The 27,765-nt window shown below is 45.0% G+C and overlaps 3 protein-coding genes and 1 long non-coding RNA gene across 12 annotated transcripts in view; 2 read left to right on the top strand and 2 right to left on the bottom strand.

Moving 5' to 3' along the window:
* MIER1 (MIER1 transcriptional regulator) overlaps positions 1-2,135 on the bottom strand; it is a 42,968-nt gene extending 40,833 nt beyond the window's left edge. For 2 of the 6 annotated variants that reach the window (XM_064516336.1, XM_064516339.1), the window contains exon 1: positions 1,981-2,135. Coding sequence is in view for 3 of the 6 variants with exons in the window: in XM_026098535.2 (XP_025954320.1) it covers positions 24-65 (42 nt within the window). In the remaining 3 variants the exon portion in view is untranslated. Of the gene's footprint in view, positions 1-23; positions 216-766; positions 913-1,494; positions 1,513-1,980 lie in introns of those variants that run through there. The other 4 variants (XM_064516335.1, XM_064516338.1, XM_064516337.1 and 1 more) reach the window with 3 other exon arrangements.
* Positions 201-23,526, top strand: DNAI4 (dynein axonemal intermediate chain 4). 4 transcript variants are annotated; one of them, XM_026098531.2, is made up of 17 exons: positions 201-297; positions 2,765-2,951; positions 5,079-5,272; positions 7,391-7,500; positions 7,725-7,881; positions 9,387-9,526; positions 10,745-10,903; positions 11,395-11,589; positions 12,882-13,129; positions 14,546-14,632; positions 16,421-16,572; positions 17,659-17,816; positions 18,019-18,140; positions 19,510-19,608; positions 20,287-20,513; positions 21,323-21,476; positions 23,297-23,526. In XM_026098531.2, exons 2-17 carry the CDS (start codon positions 2,868-2,870, stop codon positions 23,339-23,341), a joined length of 2,331 nt encoding a protein of 776 aa, XP_025954316.2. In that variant the 5' UTR covers positions 201-297; positions 2,765-2,867; the 3' UTR covers positions 23,342-23,526. The 4 variants fall into 4 exon arrangements, with proteins under 4 accessions (XP_025954316.2, XP_064372403.1, XP_064372402.1 ...); XM_064516333.1 differs by lacking the exon at positions 201-297 and adding an exon at positions 2,221-2,357 and having other exon boundaries at positions 2,771-2,951; XM_064516332.1 differs by lacking the exon at positions 201-297 and adding an exon at positions 2,222-2,357.
* Positions 15,206-19,577, bottom strand: LOC112982280 (uncharacterized). The gene is made up of 3 exons (XR_003258946.2): positions 19,499-19,577; positions 18,990-19,276; positions 15,206-15,336 (listed from the first exon to the last, which is right to left on the bottom strand). It is a non-coding gene; the product is annotated as an uncharacterized LOC112982280 (long non-coding RNA).
* A 2,636-nt stretch (positions 23,527-26,162) lies between the features above and the next one.
* Positions 26,163-27,514, top strand: INSL5 (insulin like 5). Its single transcript, XM_064516414.1, has 2 exons — positions 26,163-26,337; positions 27,070-27,514. Exons 1-2 carry the CDS (start codon positions 26,163-26,165, stop codon positions 27,294-27,296), a joined length of 402 nt encoding a protein of 133 aa, XP_064372484.1. The 3' UTR covers positions 27,297-27,514.
* The last annotated feature ends 251 nt before the right edge of the window (positions 27,515-27,765 follow it).

Below are 27,765 nucleotides of genomic sequence, written 5' to 3'. Positions count from 1 at the left end.
AATATCTATTCATCTCTCCTTACCTGTCCTGTCCGGAGCAAAGCAGCTACCCTCGCCGATCCCATCGGGGGGGACAAACACGCACCTCGCTAACCGAACACCTCGCTAACCAAACGCTCCCCTCGCTCTACCTCCCTCGACAGAAAGGAGGTCAATAAGCCTCTGCTGATTCCCGAAACTCCCCCGGAAAGAGCCCTTCGTCCTCTTTCGGGAGGCAGGACAGCAGCCCTCCCCGCGCCTCGGGAGGGAGACCTACCCGCACCAGCACTCCACCTTTGTCTTAATCACTACGAAAAGGTAAAATGTAACCTCGTTTTCTCTAAATTTTATCCTCCAGCAGCGGTGCTCCGGTCGAAGCCCCGGAGACGCAATTCCTCACGCCGGGACGGTACCGGGACCGCCGAGAAGCAGCGCAACCCGCCCGCACGCCCCACACGCACCTCGGGGCTGCCCCCCCCCCCCCCCCGCCCCACGGCGGGGAAGGCCGCCCCAATCTCCCCCCCCCCCCCCCCCGCCGCGGCAGCCGCCGGCCCTCCGCCGCTTCCCCGCAGGGCCCCGCGGAGGCGGGCGGCGCTCGGCTCCCGCTGCCCCCCGGAGGGCGACCCGGCACCCCGCCGCCGCCCCCCCCCCGCCCCCCCGGCCCGGCGCAGCGGGGCGGGCGCGGCCTCCGCGGCCCCACAACTAACTTGTGGGACGCTCCGCCCGGCCGCGGCCCCGCGCAACAAGTTCCCGGGCGGAACCCTCGCCCCGCCCGCCGCGCTCTCACCTCCGCCATGTTCGCGGCGCGGGCGGGCGGCGGCGGGGCGGGGGGGGGGAGGGTCACATCGCCGCCGCGGCGGAGGACGCGGCACCGGCGGCGGCGGGGCGCAGTCTGCGCGGCGGCGGCGGGAGGGAGGCAGGGAGGCAGGCAGGGGAGGAGGGAGGGGGCACGCGACGCGCGACGTCACCGCGCACCGCCGCCGGGGGGGGGGGGGGCCGCGCGCGCTCCTCCCCCCCCCCCGCCCTCCCAGCCCTCAGCGCTGCGCTCCGCCCCCCCCCAACTCCGCCGCGCGGGAAGCCCGCGGCGCGCGCCCCGCCTGTCAATCACAGCGGAGGCCCCGCCCCGCCTGTCAATCACGGCGGAGGCCCCGCCCCCGCCCGCCGGTCCTGTCACCGCGCCGCCCCCCCCGCCCCCCCCCCCGGGCCCTGCTGCCCCCCGCGCTCCTCGGCGTCGCCCCACGCCGCAAACGAACAGAATTTACCCCCCACACAGAAAAACAAACCGGCTCGAAAATCCGGAGTATTCAACTATTTCTGCTCTCGGCTCCTGCCCGCGCGTCCCCTCCCCTCTGACAGGGTCGCGGCGCGGGCTGAGCCCCCCCCCGCCCCCCCGCCGGGGCTGTCACGGCCCCGACGCCTTAGATACGGACAAATAAATAAATAAAAATACGGAAATAAAAGAAAACTGGGCAGAAAGGCGCGGCGGGCGTGGGGCGGGGGCCCGGCCGTACTCACGTGGCGGGCGAGGTGCGGCCGCCGGGCTCCCACGCGGCGGGCGGGGCGGGGGGGGGGGACACACGGTACCGATTCTGCCCGCTTTGCCCCCAAACCGCCCCCGCAGTCCTACCCGCCCGGGCTCGGCGCTACCGGGCGCAGGCGGCGCTCCCGCCCCGACAGCCCGGCGCTGCCATTACTCCTCGGAGCGAGGGCGCCGCACGCTGCCGAGCGCCACGGAAAAGCCTCCCGGGGCCCCGGGTTTGGGGGCAAAACCTGCGTTTTCTCCCCCTTTCCTCCCCCCTCTTCAAGCCCTGTGCTGGACTGTGGCGGTGGCCGAGCGGGGAGGCCGCTCCACTCCCCCCACAAGGAGCGGCCCGGTCCGTCAGTCAGCCCGCAGCCCCTCCCCCGCCACCGGCGCTTTAACGCCTTGAAAACGAGGAGAAATCAGCAAAAAAAGGGGGGGGGGGGGAAAGACCCCTCCCCGCCCCCCAGAGCTGCGCCCACCCTGTCAGCGGGGCCGAGCGGCACCTCCGTGCTCCGCGGACAAAGGGCCCCCGCGGCGGCGGGATGGGCGCGGCGCGGCCCTGCAGGCCGAGCCCGGCGGGCGGCGGCGCGGGCGCGGCCCCACCGGGCACCGGGGAGGGGGGGGGCTCACGGAGCGGGGCGGGGGGGAGCACGGCACCGCGCGCGCCGCCAGCGGCACCTATCGGCGGCGCCGTCCTTAGCGGCCAATGGGCGCGCCGCGTCTTGGCGGCCAATCGGCGCTCCGCGTCTTGGCGCGCGGCTGCCATGGCGACCGCGCGACGCGACGCGCGAGCGCCCGCCGCCGCCATGCCGGGCCCCGGCGGCCAAGCCGGGCCGCGCAGCACCGCCCGCGGCGGGTGAGCGCCCGCCTCGCCCGGGGGTGGCAGCGGGGCGAGGAAGGACCCGCCGTGAGGGAAGGGACCCGTGCTGGGGGGGAGGCGGGCTGGGGGAGCCGGGGCGGGCTGGAGGCAGCGCCCGTTTCACCGGATCGCTGGTGGATGGGGAGTCGCAGATCCCAACTCTTCCTCCTCGATTTCCACGTTCGTTCCCATTCGTCTATCCCAGAAGGCCCATGACGCCCTTATTTACCCATTTCCCCCATCCTCATCCACCGTGCTCTTCATATGACCCACTGAGAACGCTTCCTGAGAAGCTGCAAGGAGATTCCTCTAAAGAAATAACCTTATTTCCACATTACCATACCTTTAAGCTGTTCATGAAAGTTCAGGAGCATGTCATTTTGTTGACCGTGTTTTGTCACTAGAAACAGAACTTCCAGGACGGATATCAGTGTGAAAGGATCGACAGCAAGCTCTGGTAGCCAGAGACAAGGGAGCGTCACAAGCGGCACCTTCTCGTACAGGACGATGAGCCAGAGAAGACAGTTCACAACTTCGGAGAGCAGAGCCGTGGACAAGGGGTCTCTCCTGGGTACCAAGCATGCCATACAGGTGAGAAGCCGCTTGCTCTGTTACTAGAAAGTTTTCAATATGAGTTATTGTAGATTTTTAAAGTTGTTAAGAAAGAAGCAGGGGAAGGAAGAGGAGAGGAAAGGCAGGTCTGAAGTCAAAGTGGAGAAAGAAGGGGGTCCAAGAGCTGAGTCCCTCTTGAGATGAGGATGATCCATGTGTAAAACCAATCTGCAAGAATAAAAACAAAGCAGTTGGGCATAATTACTTCTCCATGGTATAAAAAACAGAGACTAACAAGCTTTGCTTTGGTTTTGCTTTTTTTTTAAACTTTCTATAGGTGGTGTTTTTTCTGTTTGTTTGGGATGAGGGGTTGGATGTTCCACGGATCTGACTTGAGAGACTGCCAGAAGTCAACTGTCTAAGTCAACTGTATCTTCTACACAAGTTAACAAAACCAGCATTTTAAACGCTGACTGCAAATTAATTCCCTCTGGAGTCAGATAAAGGGAAGGGCACTCAGTGGAAAAAAGTGTTTAGGCACTTGACGCTGACAAGAGGTTTCAGGGTTGTGAAGCTGGAGGGAAGAGCTCTCAGCAGGAGTGAGTGCAACACAGAAGCTCCAGAGAGCGTGACTGTATGATGCATTTCTGATGAGGAGGATGGTGTTCTTCGCTGGCTAGCTGAGGTTCCTAGTTTCCTGCTCAGCGCGTGGGGTATCGCAGGTTCTCTGCTGCAGCCCCTGAACTACCCTCAGCATTGCATCAGGGAGCAGGTGCATCCAGCTCACGGAAGGGAGCTCTCCAAGGGGACAGGGGCTGCAGTTGGATGCTGTAGTTGCATTTCTACTGCTAAATGAAATAGGGAGTAATTTTATGCATTGGATTATGGATCGTTAATACACTCTCTGCAGCTGCTTTGGTCCTTGCTGGTTAGTATTCTCTGGAATACTAGCACAGTTTTGGGAGATAACACAACTACACATTCCCAGTGGGTGACACGTTCAAGGGGGTACGCAGTTAGCCTTCTATTGCCCATACGATCCTCTGGTACCATCCTAGCAGGCTTTGCACCCCTAAAAACCTCTTGGTGCCCTCACATCACACCCCAAGACACGTAGGATTACATTCAGTTTGTGCTATGAGCTGCAACACAGCCCTCACATTATTTTAGGCACTTTGAACTGAAAAAAAACCCTGATCAACCAAAATAAGAACTCTAATTTAGGGCCATCAGGGCGTCACATGAAGCCTAGACAAGACACAAAGTCAAGGACTATGTACTGTGAATGGAGCCAGGACACTCGGCCTCAAGACCAGAGAATTGGCTGTTTTATGTAGCGGTGTAGATGTAGTCTGTGTTCTTGTGTACCATTCTGCTGAAGTCCTTCCACTAGTGATAAAGGAACATAATTATGCGCTAGGATAGCCAAACAGTGTAACATCCTTTTTCAAATATTTGCCTGCATTGATTTGAAGGTAAGCAACTTAGAATAACAGTTCTCCTCCTAACTGAAGAACTAATTATTTAAGAAGAACTGTCTACATGAGATACATTGACTGGAACATTTGTATGTCTTTACCTAACAAAGAGAAGAGATTCCCACGACATAATCTGAGTGCTGTTTGGAGACCATGCTGAATATATTCTTACAATAAAATGATATTTTGAGCAATATAATAAAAAAGTTGCACAATTGTTTCTCTAGTTGCTTTTGCTGTACTGTTAATTTGCTATGAATAGTGGTGGCCAATAAGCCACTCTTGGCAGTCAGTATGGGATAAGCAAGTCTGAAAAGACAACAGGGTTAACCAAGAAGGAGAAGTGGCTCAGATAGCTAGGTGAATATAATTTCTCAGGATATTCTGCAGCCGTTTCTATACAAAGAGATCCAAAGAAGTCCCAAGCAAAGGTGACAGCAGCTTCTCAAGGCTGTACTCTCAAGGGAAAGCGGGAATGCAAACACCCTTGCCCTTGTCAGTGGTGTACATTAGACTTCATTTGCATGAGAGGGGTTACCTATCTGTTCTGTCAGGGAGGGTGAATATCTCTCTATCCTGCCTGAATCAGGGTCTTGTTCCAAATAAGATAAAATGTTGCATGTGTCATCACTGTCACTTGTTTTCAGAACACAGTGAAGCTATTATGATTATTTAAATATTTCTTCAGGTTTTTGATGATGAAGGAAAGGATGTGACACCCCGTCCGCTCTTCCAGCCAGATCCCAGTAGTGTTGCACCCAAGCAAGGCAAACTCTTAGCACCGAGTGATTACTCTGGGGCCACAGGATCTGTTTTTCTATCTTCTTTTTCCATGCAACAGACATCAGGTGTGAATATTAGTTTAGCAGGTCCGTTCTCAAGGTAAGCTGATATGCTGTCTCCTAAATCCTGCCTCACAGGATACCTAGCCTGGAATAGCCACACCTCTGCTCTTTAGAGGGGTTGGGAACTGGTATAATTGTACACAGCTAATAATTATACTATATTGCCAGTGCCAAAATACAGAAACTTACCTGTTTAGGCTATAATTGTCAATTAAAATTTGAGGAAGGTAACAAATAGAATAAATGGAATTTGTCAGTACTTGAGACTAAGACTGATTCTGTGTCAGAACTACTTGCTGAAATTCCAGTACAGATAAGCAAAAGCAGACTGCTGTACACACTGCTCTGACATGTCTAATTTTACCCAAATACTCCTTCCTAAAATTTTTCTATGCAATGTTCCAGAATAGGCCATTTTTAGAGACAGTAATGAGTACATCACAATTCAGAAATACGGACATCCGGACTCCGGGTTTTGTAGTGGTTAAGCCTGCATGCAGAGTCGTGATAAAAACCTATAAACACATATGTGTCAAAACACTGTCTTAAAGATAGGGGAGTTTGTGTTCTCATTGTCTGAGCAGGACTGTAAAGCTAAGAAGGGGCAGTTGTAGCTCTTTAATAGACTCCAGGCCACCTCCGATACTTTCTGCTTTCCCCAAGCCTGTCTTTCAAAAACTGGCATATATTAATATCTGCTTATCTACGGTTTTGTAAAAATGCTTTGGAGACAGGAGGTCTGTTTTCACTGAAAAGTTACAAATTTGTTTTAAAACTACTTGTCCATTTTAGTTATATTTACTAAGTATAGGCAACCATTTTTAAAAACGTGACTGTTTTTATTCAGATATCAAAATATTGTTAATATAATAACATTTTATTATATTAACATATAATTCCTTTTAAACTAATTTACACTAGTTACCTCTGTGTGTGTGCATATGCACATTTGAAAATTGTTCTTATATAAAAACTTTGAATTAAACCTGCTAAATTATATGTTCACTGCTTACTATCCCCAAACCTTCAGTACGTAGGGAATAAACAAAGTCGATAGATCTGAGACATTTCATCTTCTGGCTGACAAATTCAGTTAAATTACACAGAAAAAGGTAAATAACTATTTGTGTTTAAAATGAAAAGTAATGAACCACATCACTTTATCGGATGGTATGTGCACATTCAAATTATATGGAGAGGAAGTGCTATTTATTTAGTCAAAGGGACTAAGGACTAGTAAAATCAACACTGGGGGAAAAGATTATATAAAGAAAAGCATTATTTACTGTTTTCTTTGGCAAATTTAATGTGATTGTAATTTCTGAGGAAAGGAGGTTGTTCTTTGAGAGAATTTTGTTGTTATGCTTCCTAGAGTGGCTGTCATGAGGGATAACTTTAGACGTAGGGATACTAAACCAGAGCAGATACACACAAGTAACTACTTAAAGGATACAAGCTTATCTCCTGAAAAATAAATGCATAATTTTTGGAGCCTAGAGCTCTTCACTTAAAATACAGGATGAAATGATTTTACTTCAGTTTTTAATAAAAATCTTTTAAAAATGTCTTTTCAACTGCCTCTTGTATATTTATAATCACTCACACTTCACTTTTGAGGAAGCGAAAACCTGCTAAAAAAAAAACTGTATATAATTTTTGAGTTTTGCTTTTAATTATCACAGCTATTCCTTTCATAAACATAATTATTTTTTTTAATAATCTAATCCCTCCAAATGAGTTTCCGATGCATTTCAGAGACATTCCAGCACATGCAAAACACCAAAGGGTCTTAATTCTGGTTGAGAACAGTGCTATCTGTGGGTATGTGTTATCACACAGCAGGTAAACAACACCTCATGTTATTATATGCTAACAATGAATCTAAGAGCTCAACAGTTTCTTTTCTATCTGCTATTTAATGCCTTGAGATAGGCTGTCAGAAGAAATCTTCCTTTTTAAGTCTTCTTCAAACCATTTCATTAATTTCTTTCCAAAGCCTTCTATGACTTCTTTTACAACATACGCATCACTGAACATGCTACTACAAAGTATTATGTGGTTTATCCTGATAACAACACTGCTAATTTTGTAATGCTTTGCTAGCTGACATCTGGACTCTCACATATGATTTCTGTTTATTTCTTTGTTATTGAAGGTCATATGGAAGCAGCACTATTTCTAGATCATATGCGTCAACAACTGAGTCCATAGCAGAAGACATAGTAGAACCTGGCCCTCGACGAGACACGAGTGTTAGCATAACTGGTAAAGAACATACCCTGTATAATTACAGATTTAAACTGTTCTTTGGAGCACTGTGATCTGTGAGACACTACAGTCAGTAGATGTGAGATGCCCAGCACCTCAAAGGAACTCAGTGCCTCACAAGTTTTGGCTCCTGATCATTACAATACTTTTAGAATTAATTTTTCTTCTTTTAAAGTTAGAGCAGAAAAGTGCTCACTTGTTAACCTCATGTAATGTGTCAGATGTACAGGTGAGGCGAGAGGAGACAAAAGAACAACTGACAAAAGAAGACTTGGATAGGATAGTGGATATTTACCTTACAGAGACGGAAACTATTTGGATATTCGATATGCCATCTGTTATGGTGTCTGTAGAGTCTGAAGATGCTGGAAAAGTTCTGTACGTATGTTTGTAGTTGTGTCCATGCATGCAATATGCTCAGTGCACCTGGTTTCTGTTGGTCACAAAGTCCTGAAAAGGCTAATCACACATAGGTTCAGTGTTCTGACTGCTACAGTATGCCATTTCACCTTCATCTAAAGCCATATTAGGTTCAATTTTGTTTTTTGACAAGATGGGCTAAATTCCTTAAAAGTTCATCTTGCTGGTCAAATTCATACCATTTTTGACTGGTAGATTGAGGCAGACAGCAAAAGTGGGGCACAGTGACAACTGAACAGAGAGAATGGGCAAAAGAGAAGATCGAGAAATATGGTATACATGAATTACTTAATATGATTTAATCTTAATTACACAGTAAGTAATTGCAAAACCCTGTATTAATTCTCATGTGTAGTTTTATAGCCAATGATTTCAAACAAAGATATAAACAAGCTAGGCATCCCTTGGCTTCCTCTGAAGCTCTTTGCTGTGGTTCTAGCTAGAAGAAACCTCACCCCACCACAAGTGACCCTGCCTTTTAAAATGTGGTGCCCCACCTTAGTTGCATCTAGTTTGCTTCCACTTTGGAGTCTCCTCCCTGGGCTGCCATGAACTTTGGCAGGGAGTTAACCTAGAACACACAGCTTTTTTGGCTTCCTCCCAGGACCTGATTGGGACACAGGGCAAAGAAGTTCTTCCCAGGACTGATGCCAGGCTGATGCACTTCTCACACAGTTTGTGTAGACGTAAGCTCTCCCCAGGACTGATGCCAGACTAATACACTTCTCACACAGTTTGTGTAGACGTAAGCCCCAAAGCCTGGCATCCAGCATGCTGCATTTGGGAGGTTAAACAACTTAGACAAAAGAGCTTTTTCTTTTGCTGTACATGCAAAGTTTATGGTAGGACTCCAACCCCTACTGTCTGTGAATCACACTGTGGTATGATTTTTGGGAAAAAGGAAGGGGAAGAGCATCCTATGAATCAGACTTTGCTGGTGTACGCAGTACATGTTGCAAACTGCATAGGAACAGACAGTGACTCTTTCTGAGGTCAGCAACCTGATTGTGCATTGAGGCTGGGTATAATCCAGTCTCCTGTTAGAATATTGAAACCAAAATAGTAGAACAAGTTTTGCAATTCCTGCTGACTATTTCTACTTATCTGAGGGCTGGACTAAATAGAAATGTACCAGTTTCATTTTTGTCTCTTGGATGCACTATATTTCATTCCTAAGTGACAAGAGCTACTTATTTCTGAACTCATTTAAATTCTACCAACAGCCAAGGGTAGCTGGATTAGGGATTTTTGCTGAGACCCATCTCTACAGGCCACTTCTGTTTTAGAACAGCCTTACAAGGTCAGAAATAGCTGCTGAAAGATGATATGTAGATTAAAACAAAGTCTGGCAACAAGCACACACAAAAACAGAGCAGTAAATTATGCTAGTTGTGATTGAATACATTGAGAAGTTGAAAGCAAATGTTTTTCAGAAAGCCAACATATACATTCTTTTTTCCAAGGGAGCGGAATAGGATTTATGTTGACATGTGCAAAAATAGACTTGGTAATGAGCGCTTTGTGGAAAGAATGATGCAAACCCTTAACGGAGCCCCAAAGAGCAAGGAAGTGCAGTGTGACGAAGTCATCACAGAAGATAAAGGTAAACTCTCCAAGTATTACATAGAAATGGGTATTTAATAAGCACAGGCTCTCATTTACTACATAGTACCCTTGCCAGCTGTACCCTTGGCAGCTAGGTTTATTATTACATTTAGTTTGCTTATTAAATACTGATTTGGGAAAATGCTAACATACAGCTAGATTGTGGGACCTCAGAAGACTAAGGAAATCTCTTCTTTCTTGTATATCTAAGCAGGGGAAGATATTTCCTCAACTTCCACTTTCATTTCTAGAGCTTTAAATTAAGGCAGGCTGGTGCGATTTGTGATGGCCTTTTCTGCCCCTCCTAATATTTGAAAATTGGTGCTGGTACCCTGTATCCATTGCAATAAAAGACTCATCACTCTATCTAAGAGTTGTCCTCTGCTGTGTCCTGCCTGCCAAAGAAGAGTACTCCTTACGAGGCAGAACTTTACCCAATAATCAGCTATGCTCTTGAAATATGAAAGGACACTGTTCCCTTTTTTCCCCCCCAACTTTTTCAGTGACACTGGTTTCCATTTCTATTTGCCAAGATGCAAGGAAGAGAAGCTCTGTTAGGACATTTAAAGTCTTAGTGAAAAAAAGAAATCTTGGTAGCCTCAGAAGACAATGCAGTTTTACAAAATATTCAATGTCAATGTTCTAAAAAAAATGTAGAGGAATATCCAGGTTTTGGATGTGTGTTCAGAGCTTTGCATTACTGTGCACATTTTGTTTGTGTCGGCAACCAAAAAAAGCTATGGGGAATGCTGTTCCCAACATTATTTCTTTGTTTTCTTCAGTGTAGGTAAAAGGAATGTAAAAAAGAAGGTATATCAAAAAGAGTAGAAGTAAAATGAGTGTTCACAGATAATTGCTGTAGATATTAATGTGATTCAAAAACATATCTTCCCCTTTTTATGTGCATTCAGTCTCCACCAGGGCTCATTCCAATCCGTGCTTGAAAAGTTGAGCACGCAGAGGTCTGGTTACGCAGCACTGTTTTACTGGGAGAAGGCCACACTGAAGGGAAGCCACACTCCCAGGAGACTGTGATGCAGCCTTGCATCACACAACAGCTGTTGCTACAGCCTTGTCCGACCCTCAGTTAATTTCTAAGCCCTTCTGCCAAATAATTTGGTGTGTTGTACAAAAAGTAAGTCTTTGCTCACCTGCAGTTCTTCGTAACAACGTATAGAAATGAAAGACTACCGCATCTACTGTAAATCATTTCTAGGGGTGATGGTCACTTCCTGGGACTTGTATGATTCCTTTAATGCACTGGAAGTAGAACCTACAATAAAAGCAGAAGGCAGCAGAGCCACAATTGTGAACAGCAGCATCTCTCTTACAACTATAGAGTATGATCAGACTGCATCTACAATTCCTGACAGAGGTAACATTTTTCTAGGTTTACGTTTTTGCAGTGTCTTCATGCTTCTAAACTGTGCATATCACTCTCCTGTATGGAAAAAACTGCATGAATAAAATGTTTGGTCTGCTTGTCTGTCACTTGGAAGAGGCAACTTGCTAAAAAATCTTGGACAGATCTGTGCTGAGACCTTTTCTGTACAATGCCTTTGTAAATGATCTTAAAAGGGGTGACTAGTCAGTGACAAAGTTTGTCATACTAAATTACTTAGGACAGTAGAAGCAAAACCAATTGCAAAAAATTCCAGAAGACTTTCATCATACTTCTCATACCTGTGAGCAATAAAAGAAAGCAAAATTAAGGCAAGAAAAACTTTAGTAGTGCAGGTATTCAGATGATGATACGTTCTTCTATGCTTTTTGCAGGGAGAGAAGAATTTTTTTCTTCTCCCTTGACTTCTGCACACAAAGTATTACCATATTAAAACTGCTTTTTCCAATATTATCTGTTGTCAGATAGCACAACTTCTTCTATAATAGATTCGGAAAGTGCTGTTCTTGCCAGAATCCATGAAGAGGAGGAAGACCATTCAGAGGCTATATTAAAATCAGAAAAATTTCTTCAGGATTTATTTTTCATGGAGAGGATTCTAATGGAGAATGTCTTTCAACCCAAACTTGCAGCTTATCGACAACTTCCTGTCCTTATAGGTTTGTTCGTCATCAGCTACCCCATTTTTGGCACAAGGTTTTGTATGCTATTGAAAGTCATGTAGATATGTCTTTCATTAAATGTCTTTGCAGACAACAAGTCATTTAAGAAATAGACAAAGGAAAGGAGAGTTTACAAGATGTCAACACAGACTTTGCAGTTTTATACTCACTTAAACTGACATCCCTACAGAACTTGGTGGGAGGACTGAATAAACGATGTTCTGCGCTGGCTCATATCCCCTTATCACAGCACACTGAGACTTATTCAAAATGTTAATCAGACTTGTTCTCTGACAGTTAAGGTACAGATAAATTCTGCTATCTCTCCAATCATTTTTTGCACTGGAACACAGAGCTTTTAAAATCAGACTATCTGATGGTAAACAGAAGTTTTAGACTGATAGATAATCAGTGTTTAACAGGAAGTGCCTTCACTGCAAACTGAAGAAGGTACGACCTGGACCCAAGGGCTAAAATTTTTATAGGAGTTCCAAGTTAATATAGGGATGAAAAATATCTGTGAAGAAGTAATTTTACCCTGCTTTTACTGTATCATGCCTCTTCATGGCATAGAAAGTTTCAGTTTTGCAGGTAATCAGTCTGTCTTACATTCTACTCACTCTTCTACACTAGCTACCGTTGAAGCGTAATACTGACTAGATGGACTTCTGTTCTGCCCCATGGCAGTTCTTATATTCTGATTCTGTTAGCAGGGATCTGAGATCAATTTCTGATTTGGACATTACATAAGATAAGGGGGGAGTAAACAAAAAACCACATAGCAACAGTCTAAAAATATGCTCTATGCTTAATTTTGCCAAATAATGAGCTATTTATGTTATAGAATCATGTAACTTAACAAAAGTGTTGCAGCATTGATATTTAAGTGTGGATCTTTAAAAGTTGGCATCAAACTTGAAAAAAATCTCTATTTAAACTATTTTTTTTAATACAAGAGATTAGAAAGAAACATTCCTGGTTTGGGGAGGGTGGCATGGATTCATAATGTCTTGTTGCTGGGTAGTTAAATCCACTTACTAAAAACCTGGTAGCAGAACTGCCACACTATAGCCTGACCAAGCCATCACCTATGTTGCTATCAACATTTTAATCATAGTTTTGAAAGTTAAGGTGTCTTAATTCTTGAATCTTCACTTTAGTTTGTTTGTTGCTACAGAATATTTGCTGCAAAGTAGAAAAGGGGCATTCTATTTTCTTCCATTGTGAGTTACTGTTACAGATAAGTGAAATAACTATTATTCAGATTCTGCCATGTTTGTGCATTTTAGAACCCGTTGTTACATCAAATACTGGTGATATAGTAATAGCCGTGGAAGAAGCTGACCAGGAAAAGGAAGAACATGAGCAGGATGAGGAAGAGCAGAAGGATACTGGCATTGGCCCCTCAATTCTGTCAAATCTAAATAAAGCCCCAGAAGAAGTTGTACCTCCCAGCCTGCAACTACTGTGGTCATATACATGTGATCTAACTAATGGCCACAGTGTGAGCAGCATGGCTTGGAATAAGCTAAACCCAGTGAGTTAACAAATCTCCTCTTCTAAGCTGTTTATAAAGTGATATAAGTACTCATCAGTGTAAACAAAGTCCTGATTTTGATATACTTTGCTGGCAGCGATCTCAAAGAGACAGATTCATCCCTATAGTCAGGCAGGTTGTGTTTGCATCCCACGATCTGTATTTTGTCCTTCCATATAATAATATTGCTACATTATTCTACAGGGTGGACAACTGTGCTAGGCTCTTCCTACAACTCTATCACAACAGCTTTAGTTGGTCCAGATTACATCAGTTTACCTTTGCTGGTCACCTGATCAATAACATTAAGATAATAGACTTGGTTCGTTATAGAATTGGGAATCGAAATTTAAACACCTACTATTAAACTTTATTACCATTGACAGAGTAGATAGTTTAGAACCCACCTTTTTCTTTCTAACAGTAATCTCCCAAGCAAGCTGCATTCATCAAGGACAAGATGCGTAATATCAGGCACAGTTTTCCCAGCTGCTGGCCCGAGTTTACTTAATTTTGTTTCAGTGGAGGTGAGATGACTCAGACATCTCAACTTTCAGACTAATGTAAAGCTCAGTTCTTCAACAGAGCTCTCTTTTGGTCACCACAAAAATAATGCATGGAAGGAATGTAAAAACAGCAGAGAACAAGAAATATAAAACCAGTAAGATTGCCCCAAGGGAAAAAAAAGAGAGACAATAAAGACCATTTCATAAGGTTAGTACACCAGATCCCAGATGCTATCAAGCTGGACACATTTATAGACTTCGGTCCTAGAATTATAGGGAAACAAGTATCTACTTTTAAAGAGCTACTTTCACAGAGGGGTTGTTTTGTTGGGGGCCGGGAGGGGGAAGAGTTGAAGACTAAGGTCCTTACTGCTGTTTGATACCTCTTCCTTACGGATAGCAAGAATGGAATTCATTGTATCCCACTGTAGAGAGCTAAAAGTAAAGTGGCTGAAGTAGTCATTGAAGCTCCTTCTATAGCTAACGTTCAGAGAGAAGAATAGAAAAAGCATCACATATTCTATTAAATATTGCACATTAAAATCTGCCTATAGAATAGTGTATACTCCTCTCTGTAGAGGGACATATTTTTACAAAAAGCTTTTTTTGGGGGGGGTGGGAGAGTTTTCTTCCCCCCCCCCAAAAAAAAAAATTGATAGTGACTGCAAATGTGCTTTTAGTTGAACCAGTTCCACTCTTAGTGATTAGGAGGCTGCATTAATTGGAGTACCATCTAACCTGGTGAGCATAAATTCCATTCTTCTTTTGTATTATTCCGCTTGCATATGATATGAGCATTATTTATGTAAGTTTTGCACTCGGAGTCACTGTTAGCAGAAAGTTGCCTTTTAAAAATCTAAGGCTGAATTTCAAGTGGAACTGAGATACATCTGTTAATCTGTGCTTTTAGGATCTTTTGGCTGTTGGTTATGGAGAGTTTGATTTTAAAGAGCAGAAGAGCGGCTTGGTTTGCTGTTGGTCACTGAAGAACCCCATGGTAACAGAAGCAGCAAGAAAGTAGTTTGTTTTTTTTCTTCAATATATATTTCTGCTGTACTGTTTCTACCTCATTTAATTCCTTATTCCTGTTTCAAAAAGCAAGACCTAACCAGTAAGGTTAGTAATTTGCTAGGCGCGACTACACATTTCTGGAAGATTGATTTTGACTGCAGTACCCAGCAAAGTGCTTACGTCTTGACCAGAGAAAGTGCTGATAGGAAGTGATTTTGTTTCTGTGCCTGTCCCTCCTCTCTCTTGGTACTGCCAGAGGTGCTGATTGTACTGGTGGTTTGGTAACATGGACATCTGCTCACAGGAACCAAATTCATTTCACGTAGGTCACCAAACAGCTAACAGGTGGTTACCACTGTCAAGTAATACCAGTTTATACAACTTAAGAACGCAAATCTCTGCATCCCATTTCTAGTCCCTAGAGTGAGCTAACCAAGACTGTAAATCCATTTAGTTATTATTGTGTGTAGACCTGGGTGTGCAGATCTTTCTGAAAAGATTTTTTTAGACTGGAAGAGTCCTGAGCACAGCAAATGTGAAAATAAATCCATTTACCTTTTGTTTTTTCAAAATCCATAGTCAATTTCTTCAATACTTCCAACCTCTGATTACAGAGATTATCTGTATTTTAAATTCAAGGTTTCTCCCTTCCAATCCATTTTCTGTTCTACAGTAAAGTTCTATGTTAGGCTGAAAGAAAAAAGTAAATATAAAATTAAATTTAATTATCTAATGTAAATTTTCCTAATACCATCAAAAAACAGCAGGTTCCATGGATATAACATTTACATTTTTACATATCCTTCTGAAAAATGGTCCTTGCAGAATTTCTTTTAAAATTTGCCATTTTTAAAAAATATCTTGGAGATCTCAGTTATGAAGACATAGTGAAAATCATCTGATTGCAGTCAAATTAAACAACTTTGACCTGCTCTACAAACTCCATGCAGCCAAAATTGTGCATTAGACTAACCTAAATAATGCAGCATCAAATCTCTGACTTTCGATGCTTTCGAGGTTTGACATCTCCGTCACATCTAGAACAATCAGGACTCTTGTGATTTCCTGATATCACTGTAGTCCTCAGTGCCTAACACTGAGAAACAAGACTTGGCATGCGCACTGAAATACAGTTATTTTCTAACTAATGCTTTAATGTTTCCCATTTCAAGAGCTCAGTGCAGTGACTTTTTTTTGAGATTAGTCTTATAACAGAGCTGAATCAGTTCTTTAGTTATGTGGAGAAATTACGTGAGGATGGTGATTTACAGATTACCTAAGGTATCTTAGATTACATTTTATCTTCAGCTGAGTTTCTGTGATTAGAAAGGCACTTACCTAAAATTACAGAGAAACACAGATAACCTCAGATAGATGGACAACAATTAGAGAAGTCTTCCAAATTCCAAATTTTGTTTTTATTTTTATTTTGATTTTCTAAAGTCCCACCATATTCACACAGGTGAATCTTGAGGAACTTGATTTTTTAGGTTTTGGGTTTGGGGTATTTGGTTTGGGGTAGGCCCATCCACTGTATTTTACAGTGTCATATTTCTGCATAGTCTTTGTTATTCCTAATTGTAATGGTTGCAGCAAGCAATAGTAAACTGAACCAGTTAGAATATAGTCCTTAATTTCTACCTGGAAGCAGAGATTATGGTCATCAGGACTTGAATTTTCCAGTGTAGCCTGGCAATTTATATATCAGTGCTCAGAAGACTGAGGTAAATTAAGAAACTAACTTAAAATGTTCTTGTATTTTTCTCCTGGTCAGTGGCCAGAGCGTGTTTTTCAGTGTGAACATGGTGTAACTACTTTGGATTTCTCTATGGCAAGCCCTAATCTTTTAGCAGTTGGGATGTACAATGGTATTGTCGCTATCTACAATGTCCAGAGCCGTAATAACGCTGCACTTTTAGACAGCAGGTAAGGCCATGATTTCCCATCCCCTTCTGCCTTGGTCACATCTTAGTTTCTCCGTTGTGGCTATTTTATTTGTTATTTGGTGAGCAAGTATTGGCACTCTTGATAAATAAATCTTGTGAATGCTCAGAGATGTTACCTAATTTATTTCCAACTTCTGTCAGCATCTTCCAGTTCTGACTGAAAATGCCCACACAAATACTCAATACTCTCAAATGTTAGAAGTTTCTGGAGCAGAATTTGGAGGCACAAAAATTTATGATAACACATAAACGCCCAGAAGGGGACAAAGTGGACTGACCAGATTTTTCCCATCCACCTATTTACACTGATACAGCCAAATACTTAGACACCGCCGTTCTCCCTCTACACTGCCATGACTCCCTATTTTTATTTCTGCTGATAAAGTTACATTGCTTTAACACCAGTGATCACTATTTGGGGTGTGAAACCCTCTGTGCTGTTGCTGTGCACAGAAAGGGAGTTCCTGCACTGGAAAGGTCAGAGCGTAATATTCCTTTGTTTGACTTTTTAAGAAAGAATGTCACCAGCAAGTTACAACCCTGTATCATCTGATACTTCATGTACTAACTAACTAGAACAGTATTGTTCCAAATAACAACTCCTTATTGGAGCCCAGTGGTGGCTTTGGATGTTTTCTCACTGATTCCATTTGCCAAAAATGGTCGGAGACATGGAATGTCAGGATGAGTGAGGGATAAGCGGAAACTATGAAGAAAGTGAAAGAGAAGGGATAATCAGGGAGACATTTGCCTTGAAAGCAGCTCCCCAGTCTAGGGCACCTACAAGGTGCAGATTGATTTCGTGATTCAGGTATCAGTGAAAGTTATGTCAGCCCATTAAACAGAGCCCTGGAATTAAATATCAGATAGGTTTGATACAAAAAAAAAAAAAAAAAAAAAAAAAATCCAAATGTTGGCTTTTTGTTCCAGAAAAATTTTGTATTTAAGAAAAGCTAACATTTCTGTCACAGAGCATGATGTTCATTACAAAGTGGAAGTTTATTTATGATTTAAATAGGTTGTCTTGTCTTTGTTAATGGTTTATCATGACCCTTTTTTGTCCCAGTGAGTGTTTAGATAAACATATAGGTCCTGTATGGCAACTGAAGTGGGTAGAACAGGACAGAGGCACAACAGGAGACGACAAAGGAGAGATATTAATCTCTATCTCAGCAGATGGCCGAATAACCAAGTGGCTTATACGGAAAGGACTGGGTTGCTCTGGTAAGCACTTTCCCCTGCTGCTTTTCTGCACAGAGATAATGCCTGGAATTGCAATTACCTCATTTTATTTTAGGTGACACTGTTATATACTGGTTATCATAAGCAAAACATTTAAGAGCTGTTGAGCATTCCTAAGAAGCATGGAGTTATGCTCTGCTGACGTGCCGTATCTGTTTGACAAAAACTCTTGCCATTTGCACAGATCTGATGAAAATAAAGCGAACAGAAAGTGAGAAGAAAAAATTAACAGGTGAGAAAGAACGGAAAAGTGAAGCTCTGATATCTCGACAGGCACCTGGAATGTGCTTTGACTTCCACCCGAAGGTAGGCTCAGAAAGCCCATCCTGGCCAAAGTTTTACTCAACAAAACTATGCAGGAGATATCAGCTCCTCAGCTGGAGCTACTTTAACACACACCAGCTGGGATTTGACACTGGTATTTAAAGTGTCTTCAGTTCCAACACAAATTGCCGCTTAGCTAATGTTAGATATGCAGCTAAGACTGTCAAGCAAAAATAAAGCATGTAACAATCTAGAGAGGCACCACAGATATCTCTGACAGGTACAGTTCGGATCTATACGTGTTTACGGTTTATACTGAGAGGCAAATATCAGAGAGTGTGATGCCAAGTTCCATTTCAGCAAAGCTAAGCCTAGAAACAGAGTTGAAAGGGGAAAATTTATTTTTATGCTATCTGGACTCTGGAGACCCAAACTAGACTAAGAGCTCCTGTAACTGGGAGAACAGACTGGAAGCCCTCAGACCTTGGAGAAGTCTAAGTGTGAGAATGCAAGCTCCATAGTCAGGTGAATATGCTATCCTGTACACTTAGCTGTTTTGACTGCAGGTTGGTTTATATCACTGAAGAAATGAATGGAGCCTTTTGCCTGATAAATTATCCCATACCATAATATTCCTGCCTACATATCTGTTACACACATGTTCTCTATGGCCAAAACAAGCACTGTTGCCAAAGGAAAATTTTTTAGTTCCACAAAGACAATTTCAACACCTCTTGCTCAGGGGTCTCCATCAGGACATGCAGACTGCTTCTGATAACATTAGCAATAACAGTGTTATCAAAAATTATCAAAAATATGGTAAACAAAGCAAGTAATCCCTGTATTCCAAAGTAATCCCAACTATATCATAATTTCAGCCATGTTACTCACGTTTGCTTTGGCCCAAATCCTACGGTAGCTTTACCAGGTACGGTGGTCAGATCTGTGAGAATTTGTGTTCAGCATCTCCTGAGTCCAGGACTCTAATGTCCAGGCTTCTCCTCGTTATCCAGCTGAAATTTTTGTCCACAGAGCATTTGAAGGATTCATGCATTTGTCCATGTGGATCACTGGCATCTGCAAACCCTGAACACTTGGCTCTGTGTGCATGGAGCAACTCTGCAGAGCATTCACAGAAAGTCCAAGGTTTTCCGGAGTCAAAAGTCACAGCCTGTGTTCTGCACAGATGGAGAACACACACAGTGAATCTGATATGTCCTGGCATCACTGGCTCCACTGCACATACATCTACGCAGCATACATGCAGGCAGCCAAACACACAACATCCTAGCAACTCCAGCCTGACTCTTCAGAGAACTGTCACAGCCCACGTTCATCCAGTTCTTTAAATATTTTTGGATAAATGATATGTAGGATAATCCAATCTAGGTTACTTTTACCTTTATTACAGGATACTAATTTTTATCTTGCTGGAACAGAAGAGGGACTTATTCACAAATGTTCTTGTTCCAACAATGAGCAGTTTCTAGAAACATACAGAGGACATAAGGTGAGTGATGCATACAAAAAGTAACAACAGCAGAAACAATATTCGTTTAAGTTGACCAGTTGAATTGTTTCTTTGCTTATATTTACTAGACAAACACCTGCAACAAAAGAAACCAAAACTTCTTTTCTAACATTACGAAAGAATTCCCACCATATAAAGCATTACACTCTTATGGGATTGCTTTCTACAATTACTTTCTACATTACTTCTACAAGGAGTGCTTTTAAGGAATTTATTAAAGCTTGTACTATAAACTGTTTTAAAGGTTTGGCTTTACTTAAAGAGAACAATAAGTAATCTGATTGTCCTGGAGTCTGTAGTTAAATAGCATTACCTCTGAAAGAAAGATGGCAGAGCTTTAACAAACTGCCTATTTGCAGGTCTTTGCTTCATCCGAGAAGCTGCCCTATGGGCATCAGCTTCCCCTAACAACTTGTGAAGGCACAGAATTAGCTGCATGTTTTTATTCTTATGATCTCTGCTATCTTATCACATTTGCTACATCCTAGTTTCCTATGGGTATATATAAAACAGTGCTAGTTTTGCTGCTAAAGGTCAGAAACAGTCAGGGATTTCCATGAAAACCCTGTGGGAATAGAGAGCTACTGAAAACCATACTGTGAGGCTGTACCTGTAGAATAACACCAGGTTCTCTTTTGCTTCTTCCCAAATGCCAAGGGTCCTGTGTACAAAATCGCTTGGAATCCATTCAGCACTGACGTGTTTTTAAGCTGCTCTACAGACTGGAGCATTATTTTGTGGCACCAGGATTCGCAGAAGCCCATTTTAACTTTTAGTTCCACCGCTGCTATCGTTCATGACATTATGTGGTCTCCAAAATCAGTCTTTATATTTGTAGCAGTGAATGAAAGCAGAATAGAAATCTGGGATCTTAGCATCAGCACGTAAGTAACTACTTTTCCTGAAGAAGCATCTGAAATGGTAGACATAACAGCACAGAGGTTAAACATTATTGTTTAATCAGTATCGTTATCAGATAGTTACAGTTCTATATCATTTGCTTGCTTAGCACTTTGAAACACTTTTTAACAACAGATGGTAGCAATAAGAGAACTGTGATTATAAGACAAGGAGCAGGATGCCTAATGGAATTGATAAGGGGTAAAGCTGATTTTCTACTGCAGTAATCACAGATTCTACCCCTTCCATGGTTAAAAAGAAAAATAGCAGAACTAAGCTATTTTGGACCTATTGTAAAGATGAGAGAGATTGTTGGGAGTTCAGAAACCTCCTGCATTTTCACACTATTGTAAAGTAGGTGCAAGTCTCTCATGTCTCGCGTGCAGTTCAGTTAATCTGTGGCCTTGTACTGCTGGTCTGTGCTGTTTAGAATCAATGACAGCGTGAAGAAAGCAGTGAAGCAGGAGGCCCATTGACCCTTGTAGCAGCGAAAAGAAGTTATGCCTATTATAAAAATATTAACACCCCTTCCAACTCCAGGTACTAGGCAATAGGACAGATTTTATGTAACCCAAATATCTTTATTAATAATGGCTGGGATTTTTGTTTTGTTAGAGAACAAGCAAAACACTGCCCCACTTCTTAGCTGTAAGTTAACCTAGACCATAAAAAATAAAACATTCAACCTTCATCATGACCGCACTACTGCTAGAATTTTTGTATGTGATAGCACTCCAGGCAAACACAATTTTACCTCTATGTTGCCATTAATGTATGGCTTTATTGGTTGCAGCTTGGATCCCTTGATCACTAGGTCTGCCAGCCCACAAGTGAAGTTCACATCTGTACTTTTTGCTAAAAACACAGACTGCCTTCTAGTAGGAGACAGTAAGGGACAAGTCAGTGTGTTTGAGCTGCAGAATCTGGATGCTTCCAAGAGCAATAAGGTAGGACTTACAAGGAAAAGGTGTTGGTCCTTAGAGGCCGGCACGTTTCTCTGGTTCTTCGCTCTTCAGAAAGGGGTGTCTGTTAAAGAACCTAGTTGAAGAGTTAGGTAGTAAATAGAGCCACAGGTGGAACTGCATACAGTTCTGTGACTGGATTAAGAACTGATGTGGTTCCACCCCTCACCGCTAGAAGCTTCATGAACCAGAAGGAATTGGTAAGGTGAGCTTCAAACTAAAGATTTCACTTGGTTTCAAATCCACTGCTAGAAATGTGCTTTTAAAAAGGTTCAGCGTTCATTCATAATCCCCCACAGCTGGACTTGGAAGGGGCACTCAGGGTAGGGGCAGGAAGGCAGAGCCTCGTCCAAGCACAGACTGCGGGTAACTGGGTATCTGGCAAATGCTGTTCCCTGCTGACAAGGCAGGAATGACATGCCCTCTCCTGGCCACAGACAAGATAGTCTCACTTTCTCTCTGTCATTAGCAGTCCCAGCAGCCCTTTGGCTCTGTATTCGCTCTTGTAGAAGGCACTATTTATTCTAGTGAGGGCTTTTCTGTCCCAAACGTCACCTCTCTCCAGTTTCCTTGTATTACAGCTAAGTTCCTTTCCTGTCATACCATTGTATGGCTTCTGTGTAAAAGCTGACTGAAGCCAGCTGTGAATCCCTTGTGTTCACTTTTGCTCCTACCAATTGATGGCGAGCCTAGATCCATGCTGATTTATAGCAAAGCTCCACCGGGCCCTCCCTGCCTGGTCCATCATACAGAGTTCTGCTCTCCTCCTGGGTATTCCCAGACCAGGTGGGTCCCTCCAGGATCTGCCTGTGGCTTGGAGCCCTGAACGCTGCCTCCTAGTCAGCTCAGCTCTGCCTTTGTCCATTTAACTTTCAGCAGGTAACTTTGGCTTATTGGACTTAGGTTCCCAATTTGTAAAATGGGATTGGTACTTTTTAAAGTCACTTCTGAATTCCCTGGTGCAAAACACTAAACTTAGTTTGGGGAAGAAGAAAGTGCTAATGTTAATCTATCCTTTTTCCTTAGAGAATTTAGCATTAGCAATTCACAATTATCAGTGTTGCATTTAGAAAATCCTGGTAACTACTTGCAGTCTCATTTGCTAAGTGTTGTTAGACTTACAAAACAAAATTAGTGTTTTTTTCTACGAATTACCACAAAACAGCCCAAGTCCTCCTATAAAAAGTTCTTCAGTTGATAAGAGTAGAGGGTTATTTTCTGGTTAAGTCACCAGAACAGCTAAAAATATCAGTGCTTAATATCACAGGCTTTGGACATGTGGCATAATTAGTAACTGAGCCACAAAGTCCAAGAGGGAGCCCTGCTTTCCAGCATGCTTCATCAATTTCTTTCGTGACCTTTTCTGATAACAGAAAGGTCTTTCTAACCTTAGGTACATATAAAGCCTAGCACAATAAGGTCCATACTGCAACTACTGCTAAAGGAACATTATCGCATCAGGAGTAATCACTTTGAAGCACAGCTACCATAAATGTATCAGCTTGAAAACTAATTTCCTTTATAAATAAGGTATATATTTGGGCCCTAGGTATGATGTTACAAATGCAATCCAGACAGGACTGCCAAGAAGTGTTATTTTCTAAGGTTCACCGATATAAGTAACCATAGTTTTAACAGAAGTCCAAAAAAAGAATCAGCTAACACAATGCAAACTGCCTTAGCCTGCTTTCTGGATGCTCATTACATAAACAATTCTGTTATCAATTTGTAAATAGGAATTTTGGATCATTTCATTTCTTATGCTGCAATTACTCTGCAATACAGCTTTGTTTTCTCTTTTACAGGTTGATGCCTTACAGGATATAATTGGTTCTGCTCTAGCTACTTAACAGTAGCTAAATGACACTACTTCTCAGCTGGTAAACAGCAAGAAAGACAAATGTCATCTTGTGTCCACAAATTCCCAAATCCACCATTTAGTTATGCATCAGGGGAAAAAAAAACAGTTTTCTTGTACTATTATCATAAACAATTTATTGTTTTACAATCATTAAAATTCATCTTTGAAGCCATACTGGTTAGAAATCCCTTTCAAATGCACTGACTTTTCCCCTGGAAGCCCCCCACATTAAATGAGCAGTCTGTTGTATTACTGTACCAAGGGCCTTCCCTACGATACAAAGGAGGTAACAGAAAGATGTCCATTAAAGTCTTTCCTTCTTGGGTTAACCTTGACTTACTCAAAAAGCCAAAATGGCAAAAATCCCCTCCTGTCTAAGCTACTCCGTCAGGAACTAGAATATAGCCTGAAGTCGTTATCAGAAGTGGTCGATTGTCTTTACCCATGCAAAATCATGCAAGTGAATGGACTTTTCCTTAGATCCGTCTTGTCTACTATCCCAGAAAACACAACTGAGGTTGGAAGGCGAGCTCTGAATGGCATTAGGAGCTCCTGCGAGCTGCAGGTCACCCCGTAGCAGGCAGAAGTACAGACCAACGTTTTCAACCCTTGACAGATTTGACTCGTAAAATTGCAGCTGAAATTCGCTCTATTCCATGCTGACACTTCTCCAAAAAGTCCTTACCTGAGATAACTGTGTGGTCCTGGAACAAGGATTGACTTTTGCCACCCTGAAAGCGCAGATCTGATATTTTGCATTGCATGACCTTCCCCCCACCCCAGTGGCTGGAGAGCCGAGTTGTTGGTGTGGAAAGATGAGGAAGTAGGAGAACTGTTGCCTGACCCAGGAAGTCAGGGTGCTTCTCCCACCGTCACTGCTGCCGTGGAGCAGGAGCGTTTGGGAACAGTTTTCAGGTCCTTCTGGCTGGAAGCAGGCATGGAGGCAGCACTTGGCTGCTCGGGCAGCTTTTCCCTGTCTTTCTGGGGGAAGGTCAAGCGAATCAGAAGCACCCGGCGGGCCACCACCTGGACTGTGAGGTCTAGAGGATTTTCAGAGATCAGCTGCTCACAGAGAATGTGGAGCATCTCTGCAGATGACTAATTAATAACACAGTCTAAGTGTTAGCCTATAATCTGACCAGCACAGAGGAGATCCCCCTAGTCACAGGAACAAAGTGAGACAAAAGCCCGGCAGTAAAGTGCTCTGCCTGTCAACTGATGAATGCAATAGCTGTCTGCTCCTGAAAGCATTATGTAGTGGGACATATATTTTATAGATAGAGAACATTTAGACTCTCTCATTAGCCTAACAATAAATGTGCAACATTTAAACACATCACCAAAGTTAAAGATCATTTAGTGATGCATTAACATTCACTTCCTTCTGCATTCTGCACATTTTACAATGAAAATGCAAGCGCACACTTGACATACATAAAATGAATCCTTCTGCATTTCGGAAAAAAGACATCCATTAAGGTGAATCATGTGTTAATCATTATTACAAATCTGACCAAAATACACTCTGTATTTTTCATCAGGGTCATGACTATTTGCTTACAGGTGCCACTGGTGAAAAAACGAGCTGTCTGTCCCATATATAACACACGGTAATTCATCCTGCACGTAGTGTAAACTACTTAAACCGTAACGTCGCGGTGCTGGATAGCACTTGTGGTGCCAGGGAGTGTCAGAGATCCCCAAGTTCCTCGCCCACTCTGTTCTTAAACAGGGAATTTCCGACCTTACAATGGCCCAGTTCTCTCTTTAGGGCATTTTATTGCCTTTTTTTTTTTTTAATAGGCACCTACAGCTGCTGCCACCTACGATATTCGAGACCATAGGGAGGGACTGTGCAGGGCGGTGCAACAGGTCTACCAACTCTCTCCACAGTGTGCAGAGCGCCGATTCAGCGCAGCCACAAAGCTGCTGCACTCTGCCCTAGCGAAGCCACTTGTTTCTCAGATAACGCCAAAAGAAAAACGATGGTGAGGATAACATTGCACAGCTATTCTGTGCTTGGTTTAGAGCCATTTCCCTCCGTTTTCTGTGCCTTTTTTGGCAGATCTCGCTGCAGAGAGCCGTGCTTGCTCAGCTGGCGCACACTTGGAAAGGGATGTGCCGTGGTCCCGGCACTAGCACCGGCTTTCACCCTGCCTGCCTGCACCGGCGCTGGGGGCATCGCCACTCACTAGCTGGCAACCACTTATATACACTTATATTTATAAGGACACTTATAACGTGGGCATTTGTGACCCCCCCCCCTGCCCAGTACCTGGTTTCTCGTGCTGAGAACCAAGGGATGCGCGACGGGGCATGCAGCCGGGAGAAGCCAACTCCCTTTTCTTTCGGGGTTGCTGAAGGAAAGGGCCGATGCCGCCGAGCTGCAATACCAGGCACGGGTGGGCGACGGGCTGCTGTCGCCAGCCGTGCGGGCGGCGCGCGGAGGGGAAGCCCGTTACCTGCGAGACGCCTAGTAAACGCCCGCTCCTTTCGGCAGAGCATACACATTAACGGCGCCCGTCTACGCCCAGCCCCGTAAACGCGCGTTCCTACTGTAAAGCAGTTATATAGTCCTGAGGCTTCTTTAACAACTGGCCAAAACCCGAGTGCAAATCCCCGAGCACTTAAAAGGTTACGTGAAGCAAACGATTACCTTGTTTTCGGCAAACATTAAGTCATCGCCGTTACGCAGTGGAGCGAGCGGACGGTCCCTATAAACGGGAGGGCTTCGGCAGGATGCTCCCAGCGCGGCATCGCCGGTGCCTCCGTCCCGTCGGACCCCGAGCCGGGAGCGCCGCTGCGGCAGGATGAGGCCCGGGCTGCTGGCGCTGGCGCTGGTCTCCGTCCTGGCCGCGGCGCGGGGCGCGGGAGCCCAGGGGACCCCCGTGAGGCTCTGCGGCAGGGACTTCGTCAGGGCCATCGTCTTCACCTGCGGTGGCTCCCGCTGGAGGCGGCACGTCGGCGACTTGGCGGCCCTCGACGGTGAGTGTCCCCCGGCCGAGCCCAGCCCAGCCGAGCCCAGCCCAGCCGAGCCCAGCCCAGCCGGCCGCTTCGCTCCTCCGCAGGGCTCCGCGGCTCTTGCTGCCCGGCAGCTTGCTTCGGTTAGCTTAACGCGCTGCTTTGCTAAGCGAGGAAGGTTTAGATCAGGCTTTGCTAATCAGCCTGAGCAGCTTTGCTAATCCTCAGCCTGAGGAACGAGGCGGTAAGCCCGAGTTACCGCTGCAAATCCCCGCACCGGGACGGCATCCTCTGCTGATGCTTTAAACGCCGGAGGAAAGCCGTGCCCAGGTCTCGCCGCCGCCCTCGCTAGCACGCTGCCCTGCCAGGGCCAGCAACTCCCAAAACACGAGACTATTATATTTATAAATGCGGTATGTCAAATGTATACTCTGCAACGTAAATACCTACATACCATGCTGTTGTATGTAGTTATATCTATTAGCACATTTTTAGATAGCGTCAGAAAATTCGGCCATTCACTGCCAGAAATTTGTACGCTGATGGGTTAAAACGTTTGCTAGGAAAAAGCGAATAAAGGAGGCAGGAAAACGCCGCGTTTCCAGGCAGTGCCGCCCATCCTTTCTGGAGCTGCTCCCGGAGCAGCACCCCAGCTCTGCGGCTCAGCCCCGTCTTGCCCGGTAAGAAGATGAACGTCTAAGTCGACTCGCGGTGCCGCGGCCTCTAACGGGCGTCTCCTCCCCGATTTCTCCGCAGCGGACGGCGAGGATCCCCCGCCGCCGTCGGCCGAGAGCGGCGGCTTCGCGGAGCCCCCGGGCCACGCCGGGGAGCCGCTCCGTGCTGGGGCCGGGACCGGGGCCGAGCGGGGCTGGCGCGGCGCCGCGGGGACGTGGCCGCTGCGGAAGCGCGAGGCCGCCCGGCTGCTCCCCACGTCGTGCTGCAGCGTGGGCTGCAGCGAGCGGGACCTCAGCTCCCTGTGCTGACGGCGCGGCCCTGCGCGTTGGGGCACGCCGAGGGTTCAAGGCTGCACTTCGCCATCGCGGCGCAAACCCGCGAGCGGCTGCAATGACCCTTCGGGCTGCTTGGACGGCGCTTTACAACGCGCTTTCAGTGCTGTAGCGGTAAAGCGTTAATCCTGCGTGCAAACATCTCCTCCTCCAATCTGTGCCCTAGGCTCGGCTTTGCAGATGACGTGTAATAAAACGAGCAATTTACCTTGTACGTGTTTTCTTGCTCATGGCGATGCAGCGGCGGGTTTTGGCCCCACGTGACAGACCCAAACGCCCCCCCAGCGCTGCGTCTTCGTCCCCCCCCCCGTAGCTACGGGCAGGCGCCGGCTGGGGAGCCCAGTCCTCTTGTTTTGTTTTTTTTTCCCTGGGTTCAAGCGCCTTAAACAGTCGGGCCCAAGCGCCAGGGCGATGCGCCGGGCGAGCGGGGTGCGGCTTAGAGACG

This window comes from Dromaius novaehollandiae, chromosome 8 (genome assembly GCF_036370855.1).
Source record: "Dromaius novaehollandiae isolate bDroNov1 chromosome 8, bDroNov1.hap1, whole genome shotgun sequence".
Classification (NCBI taxonomy): domain Eukaryota; kingdom Metazoa; phylum Chordata; class Aves; order Casuariiformes; family Dromaiidae; genus Dromaius; species Dromaius novaehollandiae.
This window is presented reverse-complemented; position numbering and strand designations above follow the sequence as displayed.

Coding starts and splice junctions, on each gene's coding strand:
- DNAI4 (XM_064516332.1), top strand. CDS start 2,266: ATGGCGACCGCGCGACGCGACGCGCGAGCGCCCGCCGCCGCCATGCCG. Junction 5,273..7,390: donor TTAGCAGGTCCGTTCTCAAG/GTAAGCTGATAT, acceptor TTGTTATTGAAG/GTCATATGGAAGCAGCACTA. Junction 16,573..17,658: donor GCTGCACTTTTAGACAGCAG/GTAAGGCCATGA, acceptor TTTTTGTCCCAG/TGAGTGTTTAGATAAACATA.
- INSL5 (XM_064516414.1), top strand. CDS start 26,163: ATGAGGCCCGGGCTGCTGGCGCTGGCGCTGGTCTCCGTCCTGGCCGCG. Junction 26,338..27,069: donor CGACTTGGCGGCCCTCGACG/GTGAGTGTCCCC, acceptor ATTTCTCCGCAG/CGGACGGCGAGGATCCCCCG.